The 11,966-nt window shown below is 35.4% G+C and overlaps 1 protein-coding gene across 1 annotated transcript in view; it reads right to left on the reverse strand.

Moving 5' to 3' along the window:
- Positions 1 to 11,141, reverse strand: part of LOC134844729 (uncharacterized) — a 15,425-nt gene extending 4,284 nt beyond the window's left edge. The window contains exons 1-5 of the mRNA XM_063861542.1: positions 10,625 to 11,141; positions 4,368 to 4,969; positions 3,772 to 3,954; positions 3,202 to 3,412; positions 1,848 to 2,326 (exon numbers count right to left, since the gene is read on the reverse strand). Coding sequence (XP_063717612.1) covers positions 1,848 to 2,326; positions 3,202 to 3,412; positions 3,772 to 3,954; positions 4,368 to 4,969; positions 10,625 to 11,141 — 1,992 coding nt within the window. The remainder of the gene's footprint in view (positions 1 to 1,847; positions 2,327 to 3,201; positions 3,413 to 3,771; positions 3,955 to 4,367; positions 4,970 to 10,624) is intronic.
- Positions 11,142 to 11,966: the final 825 nt, after the last annotated feature.

Consider the following 11,966-nt stretch of genomic DNA (forward strand, 5'->3'; position numbering starts at 1 on the left):
CAAAGGGTCCCCCGTTTTGTACTATTTTGAGATATACATTTTGGCTGACTGACCCTACAATTTTTCTAAAGGCGCTTTTGGCGCCAAAATATACTAAATTGAGGGGGAAGCGCGCGCCGAAAACCGACTGCAATTTTTTGCTCAAAAATTTCCATAGAACCGCTTTTTTTGGCCGGTTTTTTCAAACAAAAGGAAAACAAAACATTCAAACCAATTTTTCTCAACAATAGGATAAAAAAATTATGAACTTTTTATTATACCGGAAATTTACTGGTCTAAAAATTGATCAAAAATCAAATGTTTGACTTTTCTTAAACCCATAAGTTTATCTCTTCTGAAACATGGGAATAACTTCTGATGCAGAGAAGATTTGCACGCCTTGATTTATATATTGAATAATATCCGATTTAGCTAGTAGTTTTCGAGAATAGTGATAAAAATTCTAAAAAAAACTGTAAAAAATTTCAAAAGTTGATTTTACCGAAGACCTATCGGCCTTTCTACAAAAAAGGAGAAACAGGTTACGAACACAAAATCTAAGTACCATTTTATTTGAATCAGTTATCAACCGGAGAATCAGCAGGTTAGTTTTTGAAGAAAAAAAAAGGTTTCCAAAAAAAAACAAACAAATTTTCAAAAATTCGACATTCCTTCAGGTCATATTTTTATTTTTTTCAAAATTCAGGGCAAAGCCTCTTGCTCAGGAAAAGTTTTCACAACTTTTTTTCGATAAAACCCTTCATCTCCGATTTGGCAGAGAAGTTTTTGAGAAAAGTTCTAAAAATTTATCAAAATTTCAAAAAATGGGCTTGTTTGAGGCAATAATTTTTTTCTACCAAATTCAGGGAAAAACCACTTGGGAAGAGGAGATCTCCATGATTTTTCTATTGAAACTTTCATCCTAAATTTGTGCATTTGCTATTTGAAAAAATGAAAAAATTCAAAACAAATAGGTCAAAAATCCTCATACTGAATTTTTCGACCCTACAATATGACTAAAATGAAAAGAAACTAAATAAACAAGTAAGCACATAGAAGAGTAGCCAGTTTTTCCATTGTTACCATTTTTTTGAACATCATTACAGTAGTTTTCGAGAAAAAATGAAATTTTTGCGAGAAGAGCAAAAATTTTCCAAAGCGTCGCAAATAACAACAAAAAACAACAAATCCCATACAATCTCTTAATATCTGTTTTTTTACAGGGTCTAACACTACCCCAAAAATAAAGCAACAACCTTTGCTATTAAATTGTTTCTGCTTAATTAGGCTTAAATATGATTAAATTGAAATTACCAAAAGTGCCACCGAATGAGAACTTTCATTTGCGACTTAGGTTAGAAAAAAAAGCTTCGTAATAAAACACTACGCTTCCCAAGTGCAATTAATGATTTTAAAATATTGCCGGGCTTGTTTCCTTTTCTCATTGTCCATTTCTTACAAAAAAGTGCGAGCAAACTAATTAGGCCAAGACAAACATATTTGATAACCATACTTTACCTTGTAAAACGATTCGCTTACACTCTAACAAGGAGGTAAAACAAGATCTCCTTAACTGTTTCCGCCATATTTTATACATTGATTATCTACATATTATATACAGGTTATATACGTGTTTTATACACTTTAAAATCGATTATTTTGGCAATAAAAATCCATTTATTTTTGGTGAAAAAAAAGATTCTATCTGCATATAATCGATTATCGTTCGTAAAACGGTTGTTGATAATTCGATTTTATACCTACAGTAATCTGTATATTTTTCTGTATATATACAATTTTTATCCATTTTTGTCTTTGGGGGAGGAACTATTTTTCAACCAACCAAAAGATTCTCGCGGTGCTCTAACCTGAGGATAAATGCTTGCAAATGGCGACAGTATTACGTAATCAGCCGCCTGATGAGTTTGATTGACATACAATTCCAGGTACTTCTTTGAGGCCGCTTTTGACTTGAAATTCATGTGGTCGAGTCTTAGAATTATAGAGCCTCCGAAGGGTTCCAAGAACAGTCTAAGGTCCTGGAGGAACTGTATCGTCGGCGGGGTGTCACGACTGTAAAAGTGAGGCACTCTACAGTAGCTGTACCGTCCGTTGCACGGCAAGTAATCGTCGGGTTCTGTGAAGCCGTTTTGGATCTCGTTTTGGTCCAAACTAGTCTCGATTAAATACTCGGCGTCATTCAGTAAGAACTGGGATATCCCGATATTGGTCCAATATTTGAGAACCTGTCTTAAATTCTCCCTAATTGTGGGGTTTGTGTAGTTTAACTCGGCAGTATATGGTCCGTTTTGAGAATAATAACAGAGGTCGGGTTTAATTGTGCTATCTGGAATAAATAAATTGCGTATTTTAAAAGAGGGAGCCATTCTTGGATTATTACAGGGCGGGAAAACTGCTTTGGGTCCAAAATGAAACAGTAAATCAGTTTTAATTTGTACCAAAACTGATTATCGCTGCGTTCAAATTTTTCATTCTGATTAGCCCAATAAATTTGACTGAGAATTAAATTAACCTTTACCCGAAATGAGGCGCGGTTCTCGGATTTTCTCGAGGGGGGGGGGCGGATTAGGTCGACCAAATTGATTTTCTGAGCTCTCCCAAATCACTACAAAGACCCCATTTCGACCAAATTTTCTGCACCGCCGGCAAACTTTTCAAAAAAAAGGCCTAGAAAGGCGTTTTTAGGCAATTTTTGAAAAATATTGACCAAAAAATCACGTTTTTTTGGCGCGCGCTCCACCCTCAAAATTAGTATATATTGGCGCCAAAGGCGCCTTTAGAAAAATTTTAGGGTCGGTCAGCCAAAAACGGATATCTCAAAACAGTACAAAGGAGAGACCCTTTGGGTCGGCAGGGGGTCGATTTCCTAAAAGTAAAAGCGCCCCCCCCCCTAAATCCGCTACTGCCTGAAATGAATTTAGGGGGCTTGATAGTAACTTGATCCATAGACCCAATCGATAAAACTCTCGAATCAGATTTTTCACGTTTAGTAGCGTTTTTCTTCAACATAAAAAGCAAGATTTTTGCACTCAATGGAGGCAGGCAATTTAGACACCTATTTGAAGACGCCACTCGATAGGCAGCTAGCTGGACTTTTTTGATGTTACTTCTAGATGGATTTTTTTTGGATATTTTTGTAAATAATAAGCAAATTGATCCCTTCTCGAAAACATTTTTCGTGTTATTTATTTCTACGTTTACCTGAATTAACTACTGTGCCTGTTGCCATTAGAGGGTGCCACACAGATCTTCCTGCTGCGTTGACCCAGTTATTGGGATACTTGAATGGTCCCCCCTTCCCCACCTCGCATTCACTCCATACAAAGTAGTCCACATAGCCTGAACCCCCCTCTCTCCCTTGAGACAGAATGTGATTGGATGCCTGCTGGAACCACGAGTGTCGGGTACTCACCTGTTACAATGACAGAAACAAACAATCAGCTACTGTTTTAATCATTATCGATTTTTCCCAAAACAGAACAGAAACCTACTGGTCGAAGTCTAAATGGGTTCTCCAACGTCTTACTGCTTGATGTGTAAAGTCACTATGAAATCAGACTAGAAAACTAAAAAACTGAAGAAAAAATGCTGATTTTCTATTATCAGCAATTGTTTAAAAGGCTGAAAAACTGCAAAAAAGGCCATAGGTAACTAACCGACTTTTTTGGTGTTTCTTCAGGACTGGATCGTTTATAGAGTTAACTAAGCTATTTGCATTTTTGTCTTCTTGAAAGCAAACTCAATAGAAGTTGTTCATTTTCTGAAGAGTACCTGATTGGGATTGAATGCGATGGCCACTTTGATGTGATGTGAGTGTGCCTGTTTGATTAGTTCCATCAGATGGAGAAGGGAGCCGAGGGAGGGGGGAGAGAGGGAGAGGGAGTAGAAGTCGGTCACTTCATTGCCCCACTCGTCTCCACTTTGTAACAGAGGGTACAGCAACACTGTCTTCACCTCCAAACACCATTTTAGAAAATTAACCTCTACACTTTTTGACAATTTGAAATTTAAAAAAATTTCATTAAAAAAAATCAATTTTTTTTTAAATCAAAAAATGCAAAAAAAACTACTGAACAAAAGCGCTCAGTTAACTCGAGTTATGTAACGCTAATAAAAGTTTGATGTAATTTTGATCAATTCATTTTTTCCCCTAGCTAGTTATATGATCGGGCCGAGTAACAAAATTTAACAGGAGTGGAGTATAAAACAATTTTAAAAAATTGAGTTTTTTTTTCAATTAAAGCAAGCTAATCATTAGTTTTTAATTTATTAAGAAAATCTGTCTGTAATCGGGAAGGAGGTAAGTATTTGTAGCTTTTTAGAGTATGAAACAAATAGCAATTCTCACTTTCGTAAGTGGAACTCACTTTCATGAACTTGAAATAGGCCATAAACTGAGTCACACCGATAAGGTCCCCATGTCCGTCACCATCACTGTCGTGGAAGTACCTCGGATCCACCCGGTAGACGATGCCGGGGTTTGAAAAGATCTCGTCACTCGGACCCACGTCTTCGGGTTCTGTTTGTTTATCGGCACCAGCTAAGCTCGGATCTTCTGGTGTTCCGTATTCGTAATAATCTGAGTAGTCGTTATAATCGTAGTCTGAAGGTTCCGAGTTGTCGGCGCTTCCGTATTCAGAACCCGATGTGGAGCCATGAACATTATCTTTACTATTGTTTAATAATGTAAACGTCAGGGTAATTGACAGTGAAATTATAACCACAAACAGAAGAATAATAAAAGCTACTGTAAGATATACACGCAACGGGCATCTTTTAGAACAGCATCGCATATGGTTTAGTTTTGATTCTTTGAAACCCACGTCTGATTCCTGAATGTGGAATTGCTGAAGTTTCAATTCCTGTTTATCTTTTGAAATATCTTTAGTTTCGTCCATTGTCAACTTAATTGACTGACAGTCCGAGTCTCCAGAGGAACTGAAGTTGTCTTTTTGGATCCCGGTCATACCTGCGGACACACATTGGGATATAAATGAATTTACCAATAGGCATAAATTAATTATAAGTTAGTTTCACTGCATGCTCGGAGTTTTATGCTGAAAGTTAATAGTCATATTTAGCTTAAAATACATTTAGAAAACGGAAAGAAATTAGAAACTATCGTTTTTTTAGGAGCAAACCATCTACTTAAGGAAAGCACAATGTACTGAAGAATCTTGTTCCAAAGAATCTTGTTGGAAACTTGTTGGAAACTCTAAGAGTCAACAAAAAATAAGAAAAAAAAACAACTCTGATTACTTAAATTATTTAAGAACGAGTAATGTTTACTGAACTGTAGGCTAACTGACAAGCTTAACGATCAGATCTGTGTTTTGAATATTGGACTGATTTTGGGTATTGATAGAACCATAGGAGTCCCAGGAGCTTATTAAAAGTTCAGAGGCTCCAGTCAACATACATTTGAATTGACTATATTGATTGTCGGGCATAAACTTGGCTTTAGTTTAGGGTCAGACTAGACCATAACTCTGAAGAAATAATACTGAGACCTTGCTTTAGGCCATATTCATGGCGTCTAGTATTGAATATTGTATGTTCAAGGGGTAGGGTCATAACAATAATACGATGGCATCAAAGTTGTTTTGTTTTATGTAACACCTTGTTAAAAACAAACCGAATCTGGAAATAATTTAATTAACCATGATCAAGGTGCTGAACTGCAATAAAAGTCTGCAGTAAAAAATTTGAAAGAAATCTTGAAAATATCTTTGGCCTGAAATTATGGCCCGAATCGATCATCAGTTTTTCTTCAAATCCTAAATATAGAAACAACTTGTTTATTCAATTTTAGTTGACGGCCATTTTGATATGCTGACGTAATTTATAGCCTGGGCACATATTTGGTTTTGCTGCTCAATTGGAGCAAATAGAAACTAATCAGTTTTGACAGGGTCGATAAACTACAGGGTTTGAAACAGGGTTAGTCTATCTGTGAAATTTATATAATTCACGTGTCCTCAAAACAGACTGTACTTGTTTGAGAGAATAACAGTTTTTCCTTGGTATGTTCTGATAATATCTTTGATTGAGGAGGGATTTGAAGGACATTAAACCAATAAACTCCAGAGTATATAACTATTGTCAGTTGGAGCTGCAATGAAAACAAACCCGATCGGAATGGAAATGGGAGTTAGCGGGCAGGGGGTGTCACAATTGACATTATCATGTAACCTTATTAGATTAGGGATAGATGGTGAGGGGGAGAGGTAATGAAAGCCCTTGTGTTACGATCTGCAGCTTGAGGCCCACCATGATCCGCGATTTTTGCCTGCGGGAATACGTAGCAATTCCAAATCCCAGATAAATATCCAAACTCTAATCCACAATAAGGCGAGCAAAAGCGGCTCGGTGTTAAAATCTCAGCTCTCGTATCTGGATCTTTTCTGAGTATCTTGATCGTTTGATGAGTAATCTCAATTAATTAATCCTTGAAAAATGAGTCATTTGAATTTCTGGCTTTTCAAAATAAGGGAGAATCTGAAAATCTGAGAAATCAATGATTTTTTGACTAAAGGGACGACTTAACTTTGAAATTTTTGGAACATTGAAAAGGTGAGACTTAAAGTCAAGAGATCGTTCTCCTTGTTCTAGCACAATGCTTCAAAACAATGAATATACGGCGCTCAGATCTAGCGATTAGCAAGAGTGCCTATTAACAAGCAATAATTGTATGCGTCTGTGTCGTATCGTCTTATTTTTTTAGCATTGTGCTAAAACAAGATCATCTATTTCATGAGTTTAAAAATGTCATCTTATCAAAGATCTCGAAGAGAGGTACTTTGATTGATGATAAAGCTTTCAATTTCAGAGCGTCAGATCGAGTGTTTGGTCTTCCGCCAAGGCAATGATTATGTGTGTGGACGAGCTCTCACTTACCATCTACATTCAACTTGTAAAATCTTGCAAGATAACCTTCCTTGATTGATTCGGGTAACTTGCTATGTTCTGATTGTATCTTTGATTGAGGAGGGATTTGAAAGATGTTTAAATCAATAAACTCCAAATAATATTTTTTGCCAGCTGGACTGCAATGAAAATACCTCTGAATTTTTTGAAACACCTTTTGAACACCTCTGAAACTAGAAACGAATTTTAGTTCTGCTAGTTCCTTCGACAAAATTTCATCTAGCATGAGTCAAAATTTCAAACCTATATTTTTTAGTGGCAGAGAAAACGACAGCAACATGACAAAAAGATAAAAAAATCAGTTCAATTGCTATATGAAATCAAAGTTTGCAAATTCAAGTTCATCTGACTGTAGTTTCAGTTCTACCTCAGCCTGAACAATAATGACTGCAATAATGTTACCACGCAAAACATTTAGATGCAAAAAAACGACCTCGAGTGGCAAAAAAGAGCTTTGCTCAACAATTTAACTTTTTTAGTAAATGTTACAAAATAGACTATCTGTAGAGATGCCTTTTAAGGCCTACTGATAACTCTTCTGCAATTCAAAGGAATCACCATTATAACAGTATCATAATTAAGTGTTTTTAGACAAAAAATTTAGTCTAAGGTTTGAGTCAATTGTAAGAGTCATTAATTTGATTTGCGAACTGAAACAAAATTTCGTTTTCGACCCAATAAGTAATCCAAATTTGCTTAAGAAAAGCGTTGATAAGTAGCGTTCTAAATAAAACAATTCTGCTCTATCAGGGCAAAACGCCGAATAAGCCAATTGTTACTTCCAAACTATTCTGGATCAATTATAGAAGAGTAAAATACGTTAACTTTTTTCAAACAAAATAAAAATAATTAAAAAAATTGTAAACCTTGAATTTTTGAGTGTTCAGTCTTCCCCTGCAGCCAATGTCAAAAAATTAGTATCATAAAATGTATTTTGTATGAATTAACACGATTGATTAGCTTCCATCAAGTCAATAGGGAACCTTCTTCAGAACGGGTTAAACCCGCACGTTTTTTTAATTTCTTGCTTACGCTTTCGATTAATTTTAAAATGACTATGGCGGCAGTACTCAAACCATCCGAGAAGAAAAGTTTTCTGTAAATTGGAATTTCGTTATCCGTAATTTCTTCATTTTCAACGCCGAATTTGGTCAGAGCAAAAAAATTACTTAAAAATTATACTCGATTTGATCATCCTTCACAAAGAAATATCCCATAATGTAACTTCTTATTAAAAGTAAGAAATGCTTTCTTTATCAAAAAGTTTTTACAGTTTTGTTTCAGTAATTTTTCACGATAAAAGTTTCCACACAAAAAACCATTAAAATCAGAAAAACATCAAGACATCGTAAATTTTTTAATGTAGTGTTACCTTGTAATTAGGTAGAAAATGGGTGATTGTTTTTTTTCAATTATGTGATTTTAATAATTTTTGGATTGCTTTCAATTTTATCATAAATTCATTTTGAAAAAAAAAAACCGGAAAACATTTTTTTTCAATTCGATTTTTAATTATCCATTTTAAGCGGTTGATAATGATTCTGAGTCCAGTTTTACAAAAAAAAATTTCAAGCCCTGTAGTTGTTGTTTATTGGGCTAAAGAATATTTGACAAAATTCTGATCTGGTTAGCAACTGACAAGTAATATAAAAAAGTAAAAGAAAAAATTTAAGAAAGTAATTTGAGAAAGATGTACTTGATTCGGCTGCCTCAATGGCTAAAAAACTTAAATTTGAAAATTTGAAAATTTTTCACTCTAAAACCTTATGTCATGTTAAATCGAAAGAAAAATTGGTTGTAAAATTTTTTGAACATTTCTAGAAGGAAAAAATACTGTCATACAACGCTCTTATAAGATCAGTTCTCATCTTAAAGTTTCCATGTAAAAGAAGCTTTTTTCAGCTAACAGTTTCCACAAATATTTTTAGCACTTGTAGGATTTTTATGACAAAAAAGTACATTGAAATTGTTTTAACCCGAAAACAAGAACTCAAATTATTAAAAAGTCCAAATAGTTGTAAAACATCCTGTCAAAAATGGCTGATCAAATTTTAAATGACAACCCTCACTCTTAAGGTAAAACTGAATAGTTGTGCTTCTTATTTGTCCTATATATGTGAAGGAACGATGACCAAAGTTAAACATGTCGCGCTCTACAGTTTTCAAATTGAACAAACGAAAATGTTGTTTGAACCTACGTAGAACTTTGAAAAAACTTTTTCGCTAAATCGAAAGCATTCGTGCCCGACCAAAAGTAGCTTATCTTTAAGTAGTTTTTAATATCTTTATATATCTTTTTAGATTTGAGCCAAGGGTATCAATAACTTTCAGGTGGTATAAAAAGTGGAAATTGTTAATAAAACAATTGTCGGCATTGCGTGTGGGGCTGGTTTTTCCAAAAAAAAAAATTCTTTTTTGGCAACCATTTTTTCTATTACCTGGCACCAACAGTATTTTCCTTTTTGGCTGAATACTTTATATGACTCATTTAAAGGCATCAAAATTGTGGAGTGTCAATATTTACAAATTTCTCCTTTGCACGCGTTTTTGTCATTTTGAAATCATGACATCCAGAAGTCGCACGCCGATTTAAATTGATTCTAAGATTAAACCTAAAAACATTTACATTTTAAAAATTATTTTAAGAGCTCGCAAAAAAAATAATTGTGGCTTCGGCTCTATAGATGAAACGGTAATGCTATAATTCAAAGATGGTCCTGAAACGCTTCCATTATCAGTTTTTGATCTGTTGTCTCTTTGAAATAGTGACTTACTTGTTAATTTGCTCATAATGATGAAGTTGGATGAATTCGGTAAGGCCAATATTTGCTTAATACTGATAGTAGTATCAAAACATACCATCAATTAATTCTGTTTGTTTGATGCGGCGAATGACATGTCTAGACGAGATGAATTTCGCATGTAATGTATCCTTATACTTAGAAGTTCGGACGCTAACTTAATGCTATATATAGTAAAATAGACTTTATTACAGAAAATCACGTTCCGCACTGCCAAAACTGAGATCATTTTTAAATAGATTATTTTTGCAGTAAAAAATGATTCTGTAAATCCATAGCTTAAGTAAATCAACTAACAATGGATTCCAGAGATTTTTAATGTATACAAAAATGATTTTTTCCCCTTAAATCGATCGAATCTAAACTGGAAAACCGGAAGAGGAGCATTAGTGAAAGAGTGCTTGAAAAGGCTTTCTGTTCAACGAGTTAAAATGGTACCGACCTCAAAATCACGTGAGATCTCAAATTTTGTTCTCCTTCTAGTTAGATTGATCAAGGCTCGACCTCAAAATCAAGTGAGATCTCAAATTTTGTTCTCCTTCTAGTTAGATTGATCAAAGATCTGAGCTACCTCAAAAAATTAGTGAAAAAGTATAAAAACATAGTTTCGAACACCACATAACGTTTTAAGCAACAGAAAATGCATGATTTTTTTTCTGGCTGACAGTTTAAAACAATTTTTGTTAATTTTATAGTAATTTTAGTTTCATCGACCAATGTTACACTGTTATTGACAGAGCGCAATTAGGGGGGTCCCTCTCAGGTATTCGATACCCTCTCTTCCCAAGGTTTCTCACTTTTCATTATGATTTTACAAAATCAATTTTCGGCCGACCGACTCTAACATTTTGCTACAGTATTCATATTGGTCTTAGTTATTGTAACACGAAGCTTACCTTCGGTAATCCTTGTGTCCTGCAAGTATGGGCGGCTATCAGTTGTGTTGATTCTAAGACGGTGGTTGTCCTCGGTTCTCATTGGCGAATAATTGCTGCCCAGAACTCTTTTTCGATTTCTATCATCTGCAGCGGATCCAGCACCGTGATGACGTCGCTGTCCTGCAGGTGTGGGCGGGAGCTGTACCTCAACAATTGGACTCCGACACCCCGCTCCTGCAGTCCCCGCCCCCTGAAGACCTTGGACGGAGGGACAATTGTGCTCCTCTTCGTCCCCTTCTTCCCCCTGCCCCTCCCAATCATCGTCATTTTCGCCTCTAATACCCTCCCCGGTCATATCTTCTCGGATCTCAAAATATCTACCGGGAGTTTCCCCTTCACGAATGGATCCGGGATTCAAAGCATTCCGCCTTTCCTTTTCAGTTTTTTTGAAAGTTTTGCCCGCATTGTTGTTTGGAAATGCCTTGAGCGGGTTTTGAATTAAGAGTCTCTCCTCGGGTAATGGCGTTGAAGACATTTTCTGTTAAGCTGATAACTGATACGAGTATATGAAAAAAATAATATTCGGCTGTCAGTTAAGATTTTATTTCGAGACTTCCCAAGAACAATCAAGAATAAGAGATTCAACAATTAAATACTTCAGTTTTATGTGGGCTCGACTCAGTTGATAGTCAAATAATATTAGTTCGGTTCACGGTGCTGTTTTTGTTTATTTGAGATGATATTTTTGCTTGTTTTGATTTTATTGCCACGAGCTGCTCGTTTTAAATCAAGCGCGTGCGAAGAGCAGTCGAAGGTGAGATTGGTGCTGTCGCTCAAGTGCGTTCCGATTGCACTCTAGTAGCTGAAAGCATCACCGAACTCGGCTTCTAAATTTCTCTCTCTTTCGTCTTTCTTCTTTTCTGTGTCTTCAAATATCTTCTCTTTCTTCTAACTTTTCTCAGCTTGCTTTCATATTGTCACAACTTGTCTTTCTTCAACTCTTTATTTTATGGCATCAATTAAGTCTAGAAGTGCTCAAATCCTTTCAAGATTTTTCAGTCCAATTGATCACGTTTATCGTTTAAATTCAGTCTTACCAATTTTTTTCACCATTCTACTGCTCGGAGCACGAATAAAACATGCGTTGTTGCTCTAATAGTGTACAGGTAATGTTGATTACAAATTGGTAATTAGTCTGTGTTAATTTTAGATTACTTGTGATGAGTCTCTTTTAGTGTGTGTTAAAATAGATGGTTATTACTTTTCACACCTAATTACATAATGGTTTCATTCGCCATGACTATGGCCGATGCCATAATTAAATACTGAGGCGACAACGCAAATGCCTTGCGGGATTCTC

This window comes from Symsagittifera roscoffensis, chromosome 4 (genome assembly GCF_963678635.1).
Source record: "Symsagittifera roscoffensis chromosome 4, txSymRosc1.1, whole genome shotgun sequence".
NCBI lineage: Eukaryota > Metazoa > Xenacoelomorpha > Acoela > Convolutidae > Symsagittifera > Symsagittifera roscoffensis.